Source organism: Chrysochloris asiatica, unplaced genomic scaffold, assembly GCF_000296735.1.
Source record: "Chrysochloris asiatica unplaced genomic scaffold, ChrAsi1.0 scaffold00168, whole genome shotgun sequence".
Classification (NCBI taxonomy): domain Eukaryota; kingdom Metazoa; phylum Chordata; class Mammalia; order Afrosoricida; family Chrysochloridae; genus Chrysochloris; species Chrysochloris asiatica.
The window spans coordinates 6,052,611-6,075,908 of record NW_006408686.1 but is presented as its reverse complement, the minus strand read 5'-3'; the positions used below and the strand labels follow the sequence as shown (position 1 = coordinate 6,075,908).

General features: G+C 49.5%; 1 protein-coding gene across 2 annotated transcripts in view; it reads right to left on the bottom strand.

Annotated features, from left to right (window-relative positions):
- The window catches only part of SIRT2 (sirtuin 2), a 27,982-nt gene extending 4,696 nt beyond the window's left edge, over positions 1–23,286 (bottom strand). Inside the window, exons 1-13 of one of the 2 annotated variants that reach the window (XM_006871446.1) lie at positions 23,225–23,240; positions 22,404–22,450; positions 17,125–17,182; positions 16,799–16,912; positions 12,348–12,389; positions 12,114–12,220; positions 11,955–12,011; positions 11,378–11,446; positions 4,386–4,515; positions 2,097–2,156; positions 1,841–1,896; positions 1,582–1,658; positions 1,449–1,500 (exon numbers count right to left, since the gene is read on the bottom strand). In XM_006871446.1, the coding sequence (XP_006871508.1) occupies positions 1,449–1,500; positions 1,582–1,658; positions 1,841–1,896; positions 2,097–2,156; positions 4,386–4,515; positions 11,378–11,446; positions 11,955–12,011; positions 12,114–12,220; positions 12,348–12,389; positions 16,799–16,912; positions 17,125–17,182; positions 22,404–22,450; positions 23,225–23,240 (885 nt within the window). Of the gene's footprint in view, positions 1–1,448; positions 1,501–1,581; positions 1,659–1,840; positions 1,897–2,096; positions 2,157–4,385; positions 4,516–11,377; positions 11,447–11,954; positions 12,012–12,113; positions 12,221–12,347; positions 12,390–16,798; positions 16,913–17,124; positions 17,183–22,403; positions 22,451–23,224 lie in introns of both variants that reach the window. The other variant, XM_006871447.1, reaches the window with a different exon arrangement.
- Between the last annotated feature and the right edge of the window lie 12 nt (positions 23,287–23,298).

The following is a 23,298-nucleotide window of genomic DNA, read 5'->3' as shown; positions in this document are numbered from 1 at the left end:
AAAGAGGAAGACCCCCAGTGAGATGGATTGGCAAAGTGGCAGCATCGATGGATTCAAGCGTGGCAACAATTGTGAGGTTGGCCCAGGACCAGGCTGTGTTTCGTTCTGTTGTGCATAGGGTCGCAATGAGTCAGTACCCACCCGATGGCACCTAACAACAACTACAAACAAGTAAGGTAAAGATGCACAGATAGGGGAAAAGAGATTTCATGCTACATGGTGATCTCGAAGGAACCGAAAAACAGAAGCCAAAGAGACAAAGACCTGCTGCCAGAGCTGACAGAGAGAGAAAGACTTTCCCTAGAGTTGGCACCCTGTATTTGAAATTCTAGCCTTCTAAACTGAGAACTAACTTTGTTTAAGCCAACCACTTGTGGTTATTTCTGCTACATAAGTGCTAGATAATGCAGACATTGGCACACAGGATGTTTTTGTTGTCCCCACCTCTGGGGGCAACAATGACCTCCCCTGCTCTCAGACTACTAGCTTCAGGTGGTGCTGATCAAAACCCAGACTCCAGTGCAGGGTAGTCCCTGGACCCAGACTCCTGGACATGAGGATGTTTAGGAGCATATATGTGGCTCCTGTGTAGCCAATCAGAGCAGATCCCGGGACAAGGGGAGAACAGTGTAGCCAATTAAAGCAGATCCTGGGGCAAGGGGAGAATAGTAAAGCCAATCAGAACAGATCCTGGGGCAAGAGAACAGTGTAGCCAATCAAAGCAGACCCTGGGATGAGGGGGAGAATAGTATAGCCAATCAGAGCAGACTCTGGGATGAGGGGAGAATAGTGTAGCCAATCAGAGCAGACTCTGGGAAGAACAAGATCCTCCTTTTTCTAAGGCCTTTGAGGGAGGAGAGCAGGGGGTCCACAGGAGGGAGCACTGTGGGAAAGTGACACCATCTCAGGAAAAAGAGCTGAAAAGGGCAAGGGCAAACCCTTAGGGCACAAGGAGGCCTGAGTCCTCTGAGCCTGGGCCCAGCTAGCCCCAGGCTTCCCAGTTCATGACACGCTACATTGCTCTTCCAGCTTTTGTTAGTGGCTGTGTTGTTGATTCCAACTCACAGCTATCCCATATGTGCAAAGCAGAACTCTGCTCCCTAGGACTTTGGAGGCGGATCTCTAGGCCTGTTTTTGAAGGTGCCTCTGGGTGGGTTCAAACTGACAGCCTTTCCAGTTGGTAGTTGAACACTTAGCCATTTGTACCCCTCAGAGATTCCTTGAATGATGGTCTAGAGGCCTGTGGGATCTTAGAGGTGAAACTGCCTAGAATCTAGACCTCTTTGAATTCTAGATGTGAGCTTTAGATTCCAAGTGCTGGGATTTCCAAGTTAGGAACCTGTACCCTAGATCCCAATGAAGCCGGGGAGAGGGAGTGTTGGGACAAGGGTGTGGAGGAGGAAAGGGAGGACAGAGCAAGGTGTGTATGTGAATCCAGGCGGACTCACCTGGCCGGTCTTCTCCTTGTTGATGAGCAGGCGTGGGGTAGAGAGGGGTGCCCTGTGGGGATGACAAGCTGAGCGGTGAGGGCCCAGCCTGGCTCTGCCGGGTCCCCGCCGCCCAGCCCCGACTTCAACCTACTTGCTGATGAGGGATGCAAAGGGCTGCACCTGCAAGGAGGTGCCCATGATGATGAGGAGGTCCACCTTCAGGAAGTCCTACAATGAGAGGGGAGGCCAGTGAGGGCTCTGTGCAGCTAAGCAAGCAGCCATGTTCACCCTCAGCCAGGCTGCATCTCCCCAGGCTCCCACCCACACCTGCAGATGGCTGGGGCAGTGGCCTTCCCAGGACCAGGGTGCTGCCCCCTTAAGAGCCAGCTCAGAGCACAGGGGACACTTACTGACTGAATGCAGGAGAAGAAACGTGCTGGGAGGTTCTCACCAAAGAACACAATGTCTGAGGTGGAGAGAGATGGACAGACAGACACAGAGACACAGACAGAGTGAAAACATGGACAGGGAGAGAACACAGGCAGGGGTAGAGGGCAGAGCTGAGGGCTGGGCGGGACCCCCATCCTCCCCTCATGGTGGGTTTGGGGTGCTCATCAGGGAGAGACAGGTGGTTGGGGAAGGTCCTAGGCCCCTCCCAGAGCTCACCAGGCTTCACCACGCTCTGACACTTCTCACACTTGGGAACCGCATCGGAGAAGATCTTCTCTGGGCATAGAGAATGGGGAGGGAGAGACGGCGGTCAGAGGCGCCTGCCCAGTCCTGTATGTCTCTTCCTCCACCCTCAACGCAACACACCCTCAGTCATCAGGGATTTCCAGGGATGTCTGTCCTGCTCAGAGAGGACCACTCTTCTAAAGACCCATCTCCATTCCCAACGCCACAGAATTGTAAGCAGTGGCTCCCAGCAACAGGCCTCTAGCTAGTGAATGAAAACACTGAACCAATGAACGAATGAAATGAGATTCTAGCAACTCTATTTCACCCTGGCGCCGAGAGGCCCGCTGCCAGAGAGAGAAAGAGCCTGCAGACAGTTGGGATGGGGAGATGCTTTCTGCTCTCAGGCTCTGCAACAGACCCCACCCCATCCTCACAACCACCCTTCTTACTGCTTATTCATTATGGAAACATTTCTGTCGCTGGCAGCCCCAATTGTAACTCATATGTCTCACCGTTCATTCATTCCACAAACATTTACTGAGCCCCGTCTTGACGCCTGCCACTGACTTTTCACCTATTTCTGCATTGGCAGGGGCAGTGTTGTGGGTGATGTATACGATGCTGCTGTCCAGTGGCAGATAATAGCGGTAATGGTCATTGTATAGTGCCCTCCAGCTGTGGGCAGTTGGGCCATTCAGATGTCCTCACTTCAGGAGACGGTCAGCTGGCATTTTATCAGAAAGGGCACACTCCAGAGGACCTAATGCCAGTGCTGTAGCAGCTGCCCATATCTTGCATGGACAGCAGAGGCTTTGTCAACTCAGCATAAAGAATGCCAGAAATGGTGTCCACGGGTAGGACAAATGGCTTCTTAGTCAGCACAATGCACGTCAGAAATAGGCTGGCATGGCATTCGAGATATGCGGGATGAAAGACTTTTTCCTCTCGGCATTCTGTCCTTATATGAACACGGACCATGACTTTAAGAAGTTCTGCATTCTGTAGCCCTAGAGACGTCCAGGCTATCATCCCGAACCATGTCAGTGACCAGCTGCAAACTTCACTGTAGAGTTCACTGGCTTGGAGCCAACGAATAGTCACATGGAATCCTGCGTCTCTAGGACAGGGCTGGCTGCCCGGTGTGGTAGCCACAGTCACATTGGGTATTTGAAATGTAAATCACAAAAAATTAACAAAATCAGCAGTTAATGGTCCTCAGTCAGACCATCCACACTGCTAGTGCTCGAGGGCCACAAGGTGGGTTTGAACTGCAAAGTCAGTGGTTCAAACTCACCGGCTGCTCCTGGAAACCCTATGGAGGATTGCTATGGGTCGGAATGGCCCACATTAGACAGTGCAGACATGGAATATTCCAGTCATCTCAGAGTTCTATTGGATGGTACTGGTCTGGAATAAGTTGCACTTACTCCGAAGAGCCTTCATAAGCCAGAGCTCATAAAAGGACAAAAAGCTGGGCTTTCATAAGCTTCGGAATGGACAGCATCCCTGGCCAGGCTCGTCTGTGTGGGTGGTGGAAATGATCGGGAATTTGTGGCAGGTCTGACCTGGTTGTAAGCTGGCCAGAACACACAGGACAGCACTTAGCAACAACAACAAGGTGGTTTGGGAGCAGGGACTCCCAGCCTCCTCCTCAGTTCTTTGCAGTGTACTGTCATCTACTGGGGAGTCCTGGTGTGGCGGTGTATAGTCAGCACTGGATTGCCAACCACAAAATCAGCAGTTCAAAGCCATCCACTGCTCCTCAGGAACCCTAAACAGGGTTGCAATGAGTCGGAACCAACTCCACAGCGCTTAACACCAACAACAACATCACCTACTGGGAGTCCTGGTGTGGCATTGTAGGATAGTTACTGGACTGCTGACCAAAAGGTTCACAGTTCAAACCCACCACTCACTCCTCGGAAACCCTATACAGGGTCACTATGAGTTGGAAATGACTCGATGAAACTTAACAACAACAACATCATCTACTAGGAGTCCTGGTGTGGCACAGTAGGAGAAGCACTGAAAGCTCAGCAGTTCAAATCCACCTGTTGCTCCTCAGAGACCCTATACAGTGTCCCTGTGACTTGGAACTGACTTGATGGCACTTAACAACGACAACAGCTACTAAGCAGAACCAGAGAGTCATGCAGGTTAGAGCTGGCTGAGATCAAGCTGGCCACAAGCACCTGTTCCGTGTGAGACCCTGTGACTAGCCTGAGGAGCAGACTGTGAGCTGGAGCGGTCTCTCACGGATGACCTCTAACCCCTCACCTTTCATCCAGCTTAGCGTGTATGCCTGCCGGCAGAGGGGGCTGACACAGTGCGATGTGTAGAAGGTGCCATGGGCCTCCACCAGGTCCTCCGGCTCCAGCCCGGCCACTCGCTCCAGGGTGTCTATGTTCTGGAATGAAGATAAAAGGAAGAAGGTGAGGAACAAACTATGCTCAGCGTGGGCCAGAAGCCAGGGGTAGGGAGTTGAAGGCAAGCGGAACTTTTGGGGCAGGATGCATGTGAAAACTATTATTTCATCACTGTGGTGCCACTGAAGGGGCAAACGTTAAACCCTCACTCAATTTACAAAATAAAATTTTGGAAAAAAAAAAAGCTATGTTCACTTGAAGGCAGGGACCCAAAACTCAAATGTTTATAAGGTCAGGCCCCCAGCCACCATCATCAGCCCACTATAGATGGCCTCGTCCTGCAAACTTGGGCCACTTGGCTTTCATTTTTAGGAACATTTGTTTTATCAGAATTTGACAGCTGTCAGCAATGTGTTGAAATAAATGTATAAATTCACAACATCTCCATGGTGAATGGCAGTCCCTTGGGCAGTAGTGGATCTGCACAGCTGTCCCTGTGGTGGTCCTGCCCACACATTAACATGAGTGAAGGGGACAGGAGGCTCTATTTGCCTTTAATATGACACCTGTTTTCCCACTGACTGGCCAGAGTTCTGAACTAGGGTCTATTTCACAGGTGGCATCTGTACGTGGGCTTTTAAATATTTGCCTATTTAAAGTCATTTTATGGGTGGATATGAGAGGACTTCAAACAAATGTTGTGAGAAAATGGAAAAACTGGAATGAAAACAAGAGAATGGAATTTTCCCAAGAACTTCTTGAAGTCCCCCTCTTACTGGTAATCATCACAAAACAACCACTTGCCTTAAATGAGTTCTGTATGGGTTGTTCGTTTTTTTTCCCAATGATTTATTTGATTTTTGTTGCTGTTGAGAATATACACAGCAAAACACACCAATTCAACCATTTCTAGGTGGACAATTCAGTGACGTTGGTGCCATTTTTTGAGCCGTGCAACCATTTCCACCCTCCTTTTCTAAGCTGTTTCCCCCCATTCACATCAACTCTAAGTTTCCAATCCAATCTCTTTATCAACTTGTGCTCTTTTAAGACAGAAAGACTTTCTATATTAAGCGAACTAGAATGCCCTTCTCTCTGGCACACGTGCCCTCTCAGTTTTCTCCAATTTGCAACAGCCCACTGAGGAATGCTACGGAGGCAGGCACTGACGGAGGGTATTGGCAAACACAGATGGCCCCTCACAAACGGCCCCCAGAGCAACGTGCAATATTCCCCAGAGACTCCGCCAGCAGCTGAAAGGGTCTCCTTTCAAAGGCAGGCGGGGCCCCAGCTGACCTCGCTGCTCTCTGCCAAGAGATCAGCTTATCACAAAGAACGTGCTGACAGGATTCCCTGTCCCCAAACTCCAGCAGTGTCCCCTTCTCTACTATAAATCCTGCTGTGGCCTTTGTTACCCACTCAGCCTACTGAATGGCTCCCAGACACAAGTACGCAATTTGTATGCAAATAACTAAACAGCATGAGAAAGAAAACCCCAAACCCCCCAAAAAATGAACAAACAAAACACCCGCTGTCCTATAGAGACCCTCTAGGGCACAGTTAACACGGCTCCTTAGCGTTTCCGGGGCTGTAAAGTCTTCATGGGAGCAGACAGCCTCATCTGTCTTCCTCAGAGTGGCTTGTGGGTTTGAACTGCCAACCTTGTGGTTAGCAGTCCAACGCCTAGCCCAGAGTGCCACCAGGGCTCTTTATGAGAAATAAGTAATGAAAATGCCAGTTGCTGTCAAGTTTTTCTTTGGCACCACTTTTGCCAGAGGAACTACATGCCAATGAAAGAAAACGAGGCAGATCCGGCTGAACTGACAGGAAAGGGTCTCTTTAGAAGGCCAAGGGCAGCGTGTTTAGTGCCATCAAGTTGGTTATGACTCATACCAACCCTATATATCGAGTTTCTGAGGAGTAGCTGATGGGTTTGAACTGCCCACCTAGGAGTTCGCCGCAGTCAGGTGCTGATCCTACGGTGCCACACTTGAGTCTTCAGTGTGTATGTTGTTGTTGCTGTTAAGTCCTGTCGAGTGGATCCCGACCCATAGCGACCCTGTGTAGGGTTTCCTAGGAGCAGCTGGTGAGCTTGAACCGCCCACCTTGCAGTTCAAATGGCTTTGTAGTCTGGCGCATTAACCCACAGCGCCACACCAGGACTCCTCAGTGTGTACAGGATGTTGAAAAAAATACACATGAGTTTGTGTATGAGGGGTTTTCTAAGATCCCTAACAAAGCCATCAGGAGTATTTTGGGGATGTTGAGGAGATGAACCCTAGTCACCCCATCATGAAAATAAGGTGGTGGCAGGTGAGGGAGGGGACCCCAGGGATGAGGCAGGAGTGGCACTTAGGTTCAGACTAGGCAGCCCCTTGCTGACCTCAGCAAGGGCCCCAAAGTACATCCATAGTACAGGTGAGGGGGTGGGATGAAGTGGTCATCCTTTAATGCCATGTAATGTGGTAATGCCAATAGTCACTGAATGACCTAGTCTTTGGAACCTGCCCAAGTCGACAAGTGAGAAGTACGTGTATGTATGTTCCTCTCAAACAATACTTTCAAGTTGTTTCTCTCACTGAATTATCTTTGCGGCTGAGGAGAATGGTGTGGTGGCAGTTCAAAGCCAAACAGAGGAGCCTGGGAAGGCAGGCCTGGCCATTGGCTTCTGAAAGGTCACAGCTGTGTAAACCCTGTGGTGTAGTTGTACTCTGCACACAAGCCACAACAGACTTTGGCTCTTTATTATTAACTTAAATACACTAAGACCTACTTCAAAATACTTCACCAAAAACCAACACAAAGTGCTTACAATGTATTCCATTGCAAAGTCACAGATTTTGAACAGCACGAAGTTGTTATGTGGGTGTGAATATACAGAGGGGGCCTTTAAAATGTTTGTGGAAAAAGTCCATTAGCTTTTCATTCCATTTTTCCATAAATTTCTTGAAGCCCCCCTTGTACACAGGGATCTTCCAGACAAGAAGTTACGTGAAAAAGAGTGTAGCCAGGAAAAAAAGAAAAAAAAAGAGTGCACTCGAGAGACCCATGTCTAGCACAAATAGCACGTACAGGCGGCCGCTGAGTTATGATTGTCTGTACATCCCAGAGTCACAAACCAACCCCAGAACCCCCCACCCCAATGCCATTGAGTTGTTTCTGACTCAGAGTAACCCTGTTTAGGGTTTCGGAGGCTGTGACCCTTCCCAGAGGCAGATAGTCTGGCCTTTCTCCCTTGGAGAAGTTGGTGGGTTTGAACTACTAACCTGTGGTTACAAGTTCAGTGCTTATCCTGCGGCGACACTGCACTTCCTAACCCCATAAAGACTATTATGTCAAAAATCTGAGGCATGCACAATGGCTCATGGAAATTGGTAAAGTTATCAGTATTATTCTAACTATTGTTCAAGATGGTTTGGTGTATCTGGAAGTACAATTTAGTGCACTGTGTTTTATTCATAGAAAGGTTTTAAATATACTATACTAAGACAAACAATTGACTAACTGACCTTAAATATGAACCTCACTGTTATAATTTACATATAAATCCAACGTAAAGACAGATTTAGGACTGGAACTCATTTGTAATCCGGAGACTGCCATATAATATATATATATAGTTGGTTGGTTATGTGCCGTGCAGTCGGTTCTGACTCATAGCGACCCTGTACAGGGTTTCTGAGGTTGTAAATCTTTACAGGAGCAGAAAGCCTCATCTTTCTCCCGCAGAACAGCTGGTAGTTTCGAACTGCTGACCTTGCGGTTTGCAGCCCGATTCGTAACCACTATGCTACCAGAGCTCCTTAATATTTATATACATATAGATGTATATATTTAAAGCATATGCTTATATTTTGTGTTTATATGTATTTTCATAAGAACTATAAGTCATTTGGAGTAGCCAATCCTAGTGTGGAGTTGTAGAATGCACTGGACTGTTGACTGCAAAGTTGACAGTTCAAACTCACCAACCGCTCCTCGGAAACTTGATATAGGGTTACTATGATTTGGAACTGACTCGATGGCACTTAACAACAACAACCTGAGCTGTTTTGTGGTGGTGATCACAGCCACTTGAGTGACAGACAACTGTCCTACTGCCTGAGGGGGAACTGGTGTCTTGAGATAAAAAAAACAGTATCGTAAACAAATTAGAAAGTGCTGCATTGTCGTGAGACAATGTCGTGAGACAATGAGAATAAAGTGAAGACAGAGTGTTCTGGAAAAACTGGGTCAGTGACTTAAATCATAGCTGATGGTGATTTAAAAAGGCTGAAAATGGAATGTGGGACCCTATCCAGTGAAGCAGAGACACCAGAGATGGAGGCAGAGATAAGGACATGGAGAGAGGGAGCAGCTGAGGACTCTAATGGAAAGAGAGGGACTGAGAGCTGGCGGCCAGGAGGCAGGCTTACAGAAGGGCCCTTTGGTGGTATAAATTATTATACATGCCTGAGTGTTTTAAAAAAAACAAACAACTCAAATGAATAGAAATACTGTTAACTAATCGCTATGGGTCGGAACCGACTCGACGGCACTTAACAACAACAACAACAATGGTACATGGAGAAGGTTATAATCCCTGTAATGAAACAAAGTGTATGATTTGTTGAATGTAAAACTGATGATCTGCCCTGTAAACTTTCATGCAATTCACAATAAAAACTTAAAAAAAAAAAAAAAAGGCTGAAAAGTATGAAAAAAAACATTTTGTGACATGTGAGAGTGAGAAAACTTTCTCTTTAATATAGTTTATGTACAAAGTTGTTTTGAATATGGCAGTATTACCAACACCATACATTAAATAATGTGTGAGGAAGAATGTCTGACTACTTCACATTTGACCCCAGAATGCACTCATGTTGGCTTTAACATTAAAAACAAAACAAAAAGAAAAAAACCCTACACAGTTGAAGCAGTGTTACGGTGAAGGACAGAGATTCTGCCTCCGAGACAGATGGGATGTGAGGACTTAGTAGACCTGGAGAGTTACTGTGTCCTGGGCCTTGGTGGCTCACACAGTGGCTCCCCCTCCCCCTGTGATCTCATCTCATGAACAGAAATGTTATCTGTCTGCTGCTTCTCCAACCCACAGACTTGGCAGCTCAAGTCCAATCAATCGATCTCATTGGGGGTCTCCCTTTTTTTTGCTGACCCTCTACTTTACCAAACATAATGTCCTTCTCTAGGGAATGGTCCCTCCTGACAATAAGCCCAAAGTATGAGAGACAAAGTCTGGCCATCCTGGCTTCCAAGGAGCCTTCTGGCTGTACTTCTTCTAACACAAATTTGTTTGTTCTTTTGGCAGTCCATGGCACTTTCAATATTCTCCTCCAACACCATAACTCAAATATATCAATTCTTCTATGGTCTTCTTTATTCACTGTCCAGCTTTCACATGCATATGTGGTTATTGAAAATACCATGGCTTGGGTCAGGCCTACCTTAGTTCTCAAACTGATTGATACGTTTGCTCTTAAACACTTTGAAGACATCTTGTATGGCAGACTTATCTAATGCAATATGTTGTTGGATTTCTTGACTGCAGCTTTCTTCACTACCTTCTATGAAATTCCAAAATGCCTGCCACCTCATGTGATGCCTCTGGTCGCCCTTTTCCTGCTTAGCTGTGGACCTACTGCGTTGAGACACCCTAGACATGACCATTGCCCCTCTCCTCAGCTCCCTGAGGGCAGGGCTGCTTGTTGGGCCCGCTCACTGCAGGCCAGGTCTGCATGGGCCACCAATCAGTGAGCATCTGCCATCACAGAAGCTGATGCTGGTGGTCAGGATTTCAAGGCATCACGCACTAGCCTTCAACATCTTGTCTGAATCACATCCTCTGAATAAAACGGACTCTCTGGGAGGAAGGGTCAGGTTTATCTGAGGCCTGGGCTCCTCCTGGATCAAGAAGGATACCTCTCCTGCCCCCAAGCCCCTTAAAATTCACGCTAGGCCAAAGCATCTGCCCTGATTTGGGAAGAAAAAAAAAAACACAAAAAAGCCCAGTTGCAAAAGACTTAAGTCTGCCCCCTGCTGGCTACTTCTGAGGCTGCAGGCTCCAAAGTACCAGAAAAAGCAAGCTCTTTAACTGCTTTTAAATACAACCTGTTCTTGTTTTATCATTTGTGGCTCTGAGGTATGGTTTATAATGTACGTGGTATCACTGCAATAGAGTATTACGAAATTTCAACACACACTCATAACAATGGTTCCTACTCAGAGTCGAAACTGTGTAGGGTTTCCGAGGAATGGCTAGTGAGTTTGAACCACTGACCTTGCAGTTCAAACCGACCTTGCAGTCCAGTGCTTATCCTACAGCGTCACACCAGGACTCCGTAACAGTGGTTGTTGTTAAGTGCCATTAAGTGGGTTCTGACTCAAAGTAACCCAGAATAAGGTTTCCAAGGAGCAGCTGGTGGGTTTGAACTGCCGACCCTGCAGTTAGCAGTCCAGTGCAGATCCTACAGCGCCACACCAGGACTCCGGAACAATGGTAGAGAGACAAATATTTTTGACAGCTCGGGTGTGAGGCCACATGCCTCACCAGTAAGTTGGTAAGCCAGTGCTGTGTGCTATCGTAGCCTGAAACCCCGTGGGAGAGGCCCCTGGCTAACCACATGGTGTGGTGAGCCATGGGCCACGATTATACCAGTTTTGTAAGATACAACATCACCTGTTGGAAGCTGTCAGCGTGTACTGAGTTTGTTAGATAGTCACCTGGGTGTCATCTGTTGGAACGTCACCCTCACACACAAAATCTAGGCTGTGTGCGCGCAGGAGGGTGGCACAGTGGGGCAAAGCTACTCTGGCTTTGCTTTACAGCAGGGCAAACTGAGGCTGAAGGGGACGTGGCCCAGTCAGCCGGCCTCCCAGTGCCCAGCAGGCCGGAGCCTCGCCTACCTGGGTGTAGCAGCGAAGTAACAGTCCTTTCTCCTTCAACAGGCGGATGAAGTAGTGGCAGACGGTGGGCTGGAAGGAACAATCAGAACACTGCTGACATGTATAGAGGACGCTTCCCGCGAGACTGAGCCCTGGAACTGTTGAAACTTGGGGGATCATCACCATGACTTTGCGAATGAGAGACTCCTATTCTCCCCATTTCACAGATGTGGAAACTGAGGCATGGGGAGCGTGACTGTTTTGGCCCAAGGCCACACAGCTGGTAAATCGCAGAGTTGTGAGTCATACCCAGGCAGCCTGGCTCCAGAGGCTGGGCTTTTCTATGCATTACGAACTCATTTAAGCCTCACAGGGACCCTCTGAGATCAGTATTGCTATCAGTATCATTTTACGGATGAGAAAACTGAGGCACAAGGTCACAAACCAGGAGTTGAACCCAAGCAGTCTGGCCCAGCAGCGCCCATGTACTTAATGACTGCTCTATGCTTGTCTGAAGGGTCCTGGTGGGGGTGGGAGACTTTCTGTGCCTGCTCCTCACCAACCAACCCTTCCTGTTCCCCTCCAAAGCAGATCTTACCTTAAACTGCCCAGGATAGAGCTCCTTGGCCAGGGCAAAGAAGGGCTCTGGATGTTTCTGTGGGAGAGAGAGTAGTTGGGCAGAGACCCCGTAGAGGGGAGGGCTGAAGCCAAATGACCCCATTCCTTTCCCATCAGTCTTTCCAAGGGGAACACATACCTTGAAGTAGCCAATCTCAAAAATGGCCTCAGGGTAGGGTAGATGGTACTTCTCCAGATTGGCATAGAGGCCGGTGGATGGGGAGCGGAAGTCGGGGATGCCCGCAGCTAGGAGACGGGGAGCAGTGGACAAGCCAATTACGGCTGGCTGGCCCCACTGTACCACACCGACCCTCCTCCAGACAGGTCCCAGACTTCTCCCCAGCCCCTAGGAGGGAAAGGGAGGTACACTTACATGTGGAGATTCCAGCTCCCACCAAACAGATGATCCTGCGGCCTGGAAGAGAGAGTGGACATTTCATCTGTCTGCTCTGCTCAGCTCCCACAACGTCAGCACCCCACCTGGTCCTGCTGTGGGGTGGTGGGTGTCAGCCCTTGGATAAGCATTCCAAATGCAAGAGCTCATACATCCTCCCTGCCAACCAACTCCAGGTAAAGCTGGTGGTGTTAACGTCCACATTTTACTGATGAGGACACGGAGGCTCAGGTAAGATAGGGGAAGGGCTCACACTGCCAAATCCACTGTTGTCAGGCTGATTACAAGCAGAGCGGAACTGTTCCTGAGGGTGTCCAAGACTATAGATCTTTACAGGGGCAGACAGCCTCATCTTTCTTCCCTGGAGTGGCTAGGGGGTGTGAACCACTGATCTTGTGGCTAGCAGCAGGGATGAAGAATCCTGTCTGAAACAGTACCAACTTAAGACGCTTCAAAGGAACCCTGGCGGCACACTGACTAAGAATTCCGCTGCTAACCGAAAAGCCAGTGGTTCAAACGCATCATCTCCTCTGGGAGAAAAGAACTGGCCAGGTGTGCCCATATAATTGTTGTTTAGTGCCTTTGAGTTGCGACTCATAGTGATCTGTGCCTAAGACTTCTGAGCTATAAATCTTTGTGGGATCCGAAAGCCTCGTCTTTGTCCTGCAAAGCAGCTGGTGAGCTTGAACCACTGACCCTGTGGCTCACAGTCCAGCGTTTATCTAACAGAGCTATCTTAGGAAAGTCTGTGGGGGTAGCTCTACTCTGTCACATAGGGTCACTAGGATTTGGAATCAACTCGATTTGGGAAGAAGTCACCTGGGGAGCTTCTCCTCCTGAAAAGGTTTTAGACAAAAACATGTGAGAGCTCAGGTGTGGGTGGGAGCAGGCAGAGATATTCTCTAAGAAGAGCTGTAGACGATTATAAAAAAATCTCAGGCAATGCCTCATCTTTTTAGACCCAATATTGGAGGGCTCTCTGTTTCTAGCCTATGGTTCACATGCCTTTATCCTCTGACATTCTTCCTTCTTCAAACATGCGTCTGTCTGCTACTGGAGGCTGAGGTTTTCGGGTGACAAGTAAAGACCTGCTACTCTCGGACTACCCAATGGGCAGGGAGTGCAGAATGCATTTCGGAGCCTGGCTCCCTGCTCATGGCTGTGTGACCTTAGACAGATTTTAGCACCACTCTGGGCCTCCGTCTCCTCTTGTAGATGGGCCGATCTTATTGGCCTTGATGGAAGAGTTAACAGGAGAATAAATTAATTCAGGGAGAGCTTAGGCCAGTGCCTGGTACCATGCAACCACTATATATGCACTTGATATGATGCTTTGAAAAGAGCTTTGGTAGCATAGTGGTTACGAGTCGGGCTGCTAACCGCAAGCTCAGCAGTTCAAAGCTACCAGCCTTGCCTTGGGAGAAAGATGAAGCTTTCTGCTCCCGTAAAAGATTTACAGCCTTGGAAAACCGTATACAGGGTCTCTATGAGTCGAAACCAACTCCACGGCACATAACCACCACCATCACCATGAAGCTTTGAGGAGTCCTGGTGTGAAACCGTGGGATAATGCACTGGACCGCAAGGTTGGTTTGAACCGCAGAGTCAGTGGTTCGAACTCACCAGCTGCTCCTTGGAAACCCTATACAGGGTCTCTATGGGTCAGAACTGACCTGACGGCACTTAACAACAACAACATGATGCTTTGAGGAGTCCCAGTATGACCTATAGGAAAAGGTTGGTAGTTTAAACCCACCAGCTGCTCTTTGGAAACCTATGAGTCACTAGGAATAGGAACTTCACAAAGGCACTTAACAAAAAAATGATTCTTTGAAGGAACCCTGGTGGCACCCAACTGTCAACTGAAAGATCAGTGGTTCAAATCCACCCGGGGCTCCATGGGAGAAACGACCTGGTGCTCTGTCCCCATGACGATTTGTAGCCTCGCGAGAGAACTCCGGGGCACTTCTAATCTGTACTTTATGGTGGCTTCAATGAGTCGGAATCGACTCAACGGCACATGACAATAACAACAATTATTCTGAGTCCATTGTACTAAACTTCTAGAGACCCATGATTCATAGAGTTATAAGAGTTACTGTTGTTAAGTATGGTCAAGTCAGTTCTGACTTATAGTGACCCTGTATAGGATCCCCGAGTGGTTTGAACCACTGACCTACAGTCCCACACCAGAATTCCTTGGTACCCCAAAAGAGGACAATGGGGAGATGTGGTGGTGGTGTGGAGGGGGGGAATGAGTCACTTCCTAAGCACACTGGGCTGTGTAGAATCAACCCTATTATTGCCTTAGCTGCAGGCCAGCACCTGTCACTGATACCCTGTCAGCTGCCTGTCAGCTGATGGCCAGCCTCAAGCCCAGGCGTCCCGTGAACTGGACACCTCTGTGGTGTCCTGTCTGAGGAAGGGCAGGAGGGTGAACAAAGATGAGGCTGGGTTGCCCCCAACTGGGCCCAGGGGGGATTCTGCAGAAGGCCGTGTAGTAGGAACACGTTCAGAACATGTGCTCTGAACTCAGGTGACCAGGTGCCAAACCCTAACCCTGCTGCTTGCCAGCTGTGTGGCCCTGTCCCAAGCCACAATCTCTCTGTGCCTCAGTTTCATCCTGTGTCCAGGCCACGCCTATCTAATGACCATACAGGTGTGACAGGAAGATCAACTGCGTGGACACCAGTCCAGTGCCTGGCATGCAGGGAGGCTCAGACAGGAGCCCTCAGGAGTGAATGATGTTAAAGCCCTGGGCAAGGACAGCGGAAGTATGACCTTTGTCTCCAAAGGTCAGAACGTGGCTCCAGACAGCTGCCTGGCTTGCCCTGGGGCAGGGAGCTCAGGGAGCCAGAGGCCAGGGAAACCAGAGGAGGAGTCCTTAACAAAAGGCTGTTCAGGGCCCTGAAAGGATCCATTGTTCCAGTTGAGGACTGGTGGGGGCGAAGCGCCTGGTTTCTCAGGATTTGGTGACCTCGACTCACAGCAAGAGATAGAAATTACATGGTGACCCAGTTAACATGCTCCCACACTCGGTCAGCTTGTACTGTGATGGCTCCTATGTTGTTGCGATGCTGAAGCTATGCCACTGAGGTTTCAAATACCAGCAGAAATCAAATGATGTGCGGCATTGGGCAAATCTGCTGCAAAAGACCTCTTTGTAATGGTACAGAGCGAAGATGTCACTTTGAGGGCTAAGGTGTGCCTAATCCAAGCTATAGTATTTTCAATTGCCTCAAATGCGTGTGAAAGCCGGACAGTGAATATGGAAGTCTGTAGAAGAATGGATGCATTTGGGTTACGGTGTTTGAGAACAACATTCTAAGCACCATGGCCTGGCAGAAGAACAAACCATTCAGTCTTGGAAGACATAGAGCCAGATGCTCCTTAGAAGCCAGGATGGTAAGACTGGGTCTCACATACTTTGGACATGTTATCAGGAGGGACCAGTCCCTGGAGAAGGACATCATGCTCAGTTGGTAAGGTGGGAAGTTCAGTGAAAAAGAGGAAGACCTTCAGTGAGATGGATCCACACAGTGGCTACAACAATGGTCTCACACTGACAACTGTGAGGATGGCGTAGCAAGGGGCAGTGTTTCGTCCTGTTGTACACGGGGTCACTATGAGTCAGAGCCTCTGGCCCCCAGCAACAACAACAGCACCCCCACACCTGAAACACGTTTCCTGTTCCAGGCTCTGTTCTAAACAGCTCCATCTATAGTCACTTTCTTAACTGATTAGTATCATCATTCTGGGACACACCCTCAGCAAGCAAAGCACTGTCATTCATCCAGCAATGGAGATGGGACCCAGGTCTGGCCAATCCGACACATGGTGAGTGGGCCAGGAATAGGCAGGGGACCCAATGTGGCTCATGGAAGCCAATCTCTGTCCTTTTGCTTGAAGCACCAGGGAGAAGAGGGCTAGATGCTAGGTTGGTGAAATGTAACAATTGGTGCACCTGGGAGCGATCTTCACACCTTCCCCCCACCCCCCCCCAACCCTCCCTGTTGTTAAGTATGGTCAAGTCAGTTCTGACTTATAGTGACCCTGTATAGGATCCCCGAGTGGTTTGAACCACTGACCTACAGTCCCACACCAGAATTCCTTGGTACCCCAAAAGAGGACAATGGGGAGATGTGGTGGTGGTGGTGGTGGGGGTAGAACCTCCAGAGTGTGAGTCTCTATGAAACAGAGAGTGAGTCTCTATGGCAACCTGGAAGCGCCTGGATCCAGCTGTGCTTGAAGATGCCTTTAGTTACAGAACCAACATACTTTTGTTTTTGTTTTTTTTAATGGCTGAAGCCAGTTTGAGTTGGGTTTCTTATGACTGGCAAACACACGAGATGTGACTGATTCAGGTGGTTGGGGGTGAGAAGTCGCTTTAAAGATGGGGCTTGGAGGCCTAGGGCAGGCAGGGGACTCACAGCGCTCGCTCTGCATGTAGCGGGTTACACCTTCCAGGGTCAGCTCATCTAGCAGCTGCTCCTTCTGGGTGCCCAGGCCCAGTGTCTGGGAGAATAAGTTCCGCAGGAAGTCCACTGGCCGAGAAGAAGAGACAGAGCGGTGGGGTGGGCATGCAAACAGGGTACACAGGGGGTCCCTGCCCCCACCCTTCCCACAACACAAGGTATTGCCACCAACTCCAGTGTTCCAGACTTCAAAGTTCACCCCGGGTGGAGACAAGGCGGGTATCACCTAGTTCCCTGCCCTGAAATCAACCTCCAGGAAGGGAACCCCAAAAGATACTCACTCTCAGCTTCTCCTCCACTGGTGGCTCCACCCTCAGTGTCTGAATCCGAGTCTGTGTCCTGGAAGGGGTGGGGGTGGGGGTGGCCGGAGGGAAAAGTGGGATCAGGGAGGGAGGGAAGAGGTGGGGCTGCTGGTGGGGACCAGGTTCTGGCTGGGGAGGCCTGAGGAGGCCTAAGGAGGTGAGGGCCAGTGAAGGACAGCGAGGGGACCTAGCACTGTAGCCCCTAGAGCATGGCCTTCTGGGAGTGAGGCTTCTGTGGGAGGGCTCATGGGAGGATGAACTGAGGAAATAAATGTGAGGTGCTGATTGCACCTGGTACAGCTCTACTTGTCACGCAGGCCCTGTGCCCACACCCTCACCTCATGTTGTTCCTCTTGTCCCCTGCAACCACCTATACCCCTCAGGGCCCTGCTGCCCCCTTCCCCCGCTTCTCACTGCCTCAGACCCCTTCACTTCTGACCGCCCCCTTTGTTTTTTTAAGTTTTTATTGTGAATTATGTGTTAGTTTACATGGGTGAACATTATCTTTACATTCATCCTATCTTATGTTGTTTCATTGCAATGATCACAATCCCCTGCATGCATCATCAAACAACCAAAGGGTACACCCTACATGCCTGACCCCATCCCCAGCCACCAGCACACAGCCCCTCTCCCTCCCTGAGTCCAGAGTCCCCAGTCTCTCCTTCTGTCCATGTCACCGTCTCTGCCTCCATCCCTAGCATCACTGCCTTCCCAGACAGGGTCTTGCACTTTGCTTTTCTCCCTTGATGGTTCCAGGGATCTCCGCTCCTAGATTGCAAAATCAGCTGCTCCCCTCCTTTCGTTACCAAACCTTTACCTTTCCAACACTCACTGTCAAACCTGATAGCAGTCCTTCCCTACTGAACCACAGGAGTCCTCTCCCCCCTCACCTTTTATCAACCCCATCCAGACAGGTTGGAAACAATTCAGTGAGGTTCTACCTTTCCCTGTATCCTCTGGAGCTAGGCTCCCTATTGAAAGCTTGTAAGCCAGTCACTTCTTGCCTTTGTAGTCCCCGATTTTGGGTAGCCAATGTCTAAGTTCCCCTTCCCTATCAACCCTGTGTACCCAAGGGGTGGGAATGATCCTCACTGTAAAGATTTGTCTGCTCCTTAGTCATACTGGATCCACAAGCATAGGTTAATGTCATCCACTTATAGTGGGTTACTCCTTTTTTTCCCTCTTCTTTCTTCCTCTAGTCGTGTTCTGATCATCCAGCCATTGATGCCAGGTCAAATGGGTACTATCTGCAAGTGTGGGTATTCTTGTGCATCTTCCCTCAATGCGTATCAGCTGGATGCTTCATACTCCACTCTAGTCCTCTGGGGCCACGTTCCTGCCCCGGGGCCCAGGAGTCCCCAGGTCTCTTCATACTGCTGGTTAACAGGTCTCAATCCAGGTTAACAGGAGTCTATTGAATGTGGTCGGACTTAGTTCACAACTTCATTGCTGTTTTCCCCCACTTCTCCTTATTGGTGACCAATGTGGTCAGCAGCAGGACCATATGCCTACAGGTGTATTCCATTTGAGTTTCAGCCTTAGAAGGGGGTTTGCCTTGAGGGGACGTGACCACGTGCCTTGATGGCTCCTTGGAGAACAACTTGCTTGTTCTAGTCAGTTGGACTGCTGTTACTGGGTTTTATTTTTTCTGCTCTGAGCCCTTCTTTATCCACGTCTCTCCTTGCCTTGACTCCTACATTGCAGGTCTGTGGGCCCTCTTTGCTGTCTCCTTCCACTCTCCCTGCACTATCTACCTTGCCTATGGCCTTGGCCTAGTCACTGACGATGCCACTTGTCTGTCCCTAGAACCACCTTCCTGTGGATGGCTCCCAGGACTCTCACCTCCACTGTGTCCCAAATTGGTCTCAGCATCGCCTTGAAATCTGCTCCTTGTGGACCTCACCTCAACCAAAGCTCTGGTCTCATACCAGGCATCTCCTGCCGGCCTCACCCGCTTCCTGACACAGCTCAGGAGGCCCATTTTCCTTCCTTTCCACAGCTCCAATTGGTCCAGTCTGTCTTTCCCACCAAGGCTTTGGCCTGCCTCCTCTGGAACGTCCTGTCTCAGTGTCCACCTCCCACCTACCCTCCGAGTGATGACCTGCCTGGGCCCTGGCACAGTTTGGGTTACTTTCAAAGCCTTTTTCTTTGGGGTTTTCATTCAATCCTGACATCTATGGGGTCTGAGTCCTTAACAGCAGGGATTTTGTCTGCCACGTTCACCACAGAATGCCTGGTACCTGCAACAGGGTCTGGTGGTGTCTGTCCAGAGTTCCAGAACGATCCATCACGGAACCATCACTGACCACCTTACTCCCCAGCTTAAAACCCCTTCAGCAACCCCCTAGGTCTACCCTTTTTTTGAATCAGAACCTCGCCTCCCAAATGATAGGGTTTTCTGCAATGGCAGGAACTGACCAAGACTTCATGATCTCCCAGGTGTCTTTAGCAGAACACATTCTGAAAAAACTGGCCATGACTTAATTGGAGGACCTCATCCACCCCAGAAACCCGTTGCCAGTGTGGAGCTGCACTCTGACGCATTAGCCCACAGCGCCACACCAGGACTCCTGACACAGGGTCACTGTGAGTCAGCACGCTGGTGGCGCAGTGGGTTAACTACTAACTGCCAGGTCAGTTGCTGAAACACACCAGCTGCTCTGAGGGAGAAAGATGAGGCCGTTTGTTCCCGATTTACAGCCTCAGAAACTCTGAGGAGTTCTACTTTGTCCCATAGGACCACTGAGCCAGGGTGGGGTCTATGGCAGTAGGTTAACTTTCTTTGAAAGAGCTCCAGGTCCAGTCCTGCATCTCAAAGGAGTGGAGGGTAGACACAGCTTTGGGGGTCTCTGTCTCCCTCTTCCACTCCGCAGTCCTCTTCTTCCCATGACAGCACTCTTTCCGCCCTGCCCCTTAATGCCTTTCCCTTCCCTCGCAACCTCTTTTTGAACCAAAGTCAGCCTTGCCACGTTTTAACATTGTCAGGAACAATTCTTTCTGTTGACACTTTTGAAGATTACACAAGCTTTGCAAAAACTTTGACTGTTAGAAAATGTCTTCACTACATGGAAAAAGGCATTATTTGTACAGAAATGGCTCATACCATAATCGAAGGTTGTACCTTGAGTTTTGTTTACAAAGAACAATATACTACAGACCCACTTCCTTCTTGGAAGCAGCTGCAGAGGACTCCATTGTACGGATGGACCGTAGTTCATTTTGTCCATCTATTGACAGTCATTTGGAATCTTTCCAAAGTTGCCCCATTGCGGACAATGCTGCAATGCACACCCTCCATCACTTTCTCTCTGGGACTGAGTGTCTCTTTAATATTGATCCTTTTTCTCTGGACCCCACATGACAGTGGATGTGTTTAGGGAGCTAGGGGAATGTAAAAGCCTAGTTTGAGCAAGAGCTTGTATATACTCATGCCACACTGCTATGCCTTTGTGAGGTATTTAATCACAGCATTTACACTGACTTACATCTGCAAAGCCACATCACATCTGTGGATGGGCTGGAGACAAAGAGAGTCTATGGAAGGACACCAAGGCCCAGCCCAGCCCAGCCATGCCTTCTATCTTCTAGGAGGTGGCTCTGACTGTATGCTGATGGTCTTGAGTTTCAAACTCTTCTCTGCTCTTCTAGCCAAGGGACAGCAGAAACGTTGCTCGCTGAATCTGCCTCCTATTCCTCATCTGTACAATGGGCATATGCCTCCCAGGGATGATGGGAAGGCTAAATCAGATCATGTACATAAACACTGAGCACAGTATACCCAACAAATGCTGTGGTGTTGTTGCCACAGCGACCCTGAATAGGATTTATGAGGAGTAGCTGGAGCATTTGAACCACTGACCTAGTGGTTGCCACTTCAGTGCTTATCTTATAGTGCCACACTGGGACCCCTAATAAATACTAGCCATGAATACGATTATCCTACCATTCCAAGCCAAAGGAGTCCTTTGATGCAACCAGTAAGCATTCTAACTGGAAGATTGCGGGTTTGAACCCAGCTACCCGTTTCTGGAAGGAGCTCTGGTAGCATGTTGTTGTTGTCAAGTCAATTCCGATCCATAGCGACCCTGTTTAGGGCTTCCAAGGAGCAGCTGGTGAGCTTGAACCGCCGACCTTGCAGTTCAAACAGCTTTGGAGTCTGCGCATTAACCCACAGCGCCACACCAGGACTCCATAGTGCTTATGAATCGGGCTGCTAACCTCAACTTTAGCAGTTCAAAACTACCACCTGTTCCGTGGGAGAAATATGGGGTTTTCTGCTCCTGTAAAGATTTACAGCCTCAGAAACTCTATACAGGGTGGCTATAAGTGGGAACTGACTCTACGGGACACAACCACCACCACCAGTTTCTGGAAGAAAGAACTGGTGATCTGTTACCTATAGATTATAGCTTGGAAAACACTCTGGGGCAGTTCTACTCGGTCACATGGGGCCACTAGGAGTCAAAATCAACTCATCCTAACAACAACCATCCCCAGCCACCAAACTACTCAACTTATCAGTCTCTCAAATGTTAGGATCTCTGTACAAGCTGGGTCCTCTGCTTGGAACATCATTTGTCATCTTGGAAAACCCCTCACTTACTATGATGGTGATGGTGATAGTGGTGGGGGTTCTGACTCATAGCAACCCTGGGTAAATCTTTACAGGAGCAGAAAGCCTGATCTTTCTCCCATGGAGTGGCTGGTAGATTAGGCCTGCTGATTTTGCAGTTAGCAGCCCCATTTAACACCCCCCAAGCTACCAAGGCTCCTTTTCACTTACTACTGTGTCAATAGCTCCATCTGATTCCTAGATCAGCCTGTGGATTCTTCCAGGGAAGAGGCTAGGTGGGATCTGTGAACCCCCAAAGTTCATTCTGGGCTTCCACAGTGCCCTGAAGCACTACCACAATCTCCCTGTAGGCAGTTTTTCTAGTGCCGTCTCTGTGAGAACGGTGAGTTCAGGGACCAAATCTGATGTCTGTCCCTCCCAGGCCCAGCACAAAATGGGGTTCAGATGGGATGAGGCTAGGGGAGGCAAGGAAACAGGGAACCTTGAGGCAACACAGCCTTCCCTGAGTTCCCAGAATCCATCATTCCCCAGGAGGCTGCACCCAGGGTATGGAGAGGGAATGGGGCAGTGAGCTGGGGACACTGGGAGAACTGGCTCCCCTCTGCCTCCTCCCCCAGTGCAGGATGTAGAAACAAGTCCATCTCTCTCCTTCCCTCCAGTCCACCCTATCCCCCCATCTCACCTGAGCTTCCTGCACCTTCCCTTTCTGGGTCTCCAGAGGGTCAGAGGCTGGGGGAGGAGGGGGAGCAGACATGGTTACAGTGGAGAGGGGGGGAGATGGTTAAGGAGGAACAAAGGAGTTCAAAGTGGGGACCAAGAAGACCCACCAAGCTAGTTACACTGGGCTGAGGAGTAGAGGAGGGGATGGAGAAAACCAGATACTATTAGAGTGGAGACTGTAGGGAGGGGAGGTGGCTAATGAGCAAGAGAGAGGCAAGAGAGGGAACAGGTTAGGAAGAAAAAGAGGAGAAAGGAAGGGATATAGGGTACAGAGGAAGAGTTAGTAGTTAGAAAGGGCATGTCAGTGTGTGTGTGCGTGAGCGACGGGGTAGATTTATAGGGTGGACTAAACTAAAGGTGATAGGAAGGGATACTCTAGCAGAGTTTGGGAGAGGAGGTGCAGTAGGGATGTTAGATGTAGGAGAGGCACAGGAACTAGAGGGAAGAGATAGGAGAGAACACCAGGGGTCCCCTAGCATCCTACAGTTGCCCCTAACAACCAGGTACTCTTAGCAACCCGGATAGCAGCAGGAGGGTCCTTAGCAATGAGAATAGAAACACATGCGATCATCAGGAACTTTTAGTAAAGTGGCTCTTAAAACCCTGCGACCCAGAAACCCACCAACCAACTTAGCAACAAGGATCATTTAGGACTGGCCCTTCAAATCCCACTCCCCCATGCAGCCCCCACCTCCCGCATCACCACGCCCGTTCTTGGGCCCCGGGGCCTGTAACACGAAAGCAGGTCCCGGCGCAGCCCTCCCACCGGGGCCCTTCACTCACGGTCCGGCTCGGCCATGGGAGCAGGGCCGGGGCCCTCGGGGCTGTCACCGACTGCTCTGTCCTGTGACGACACC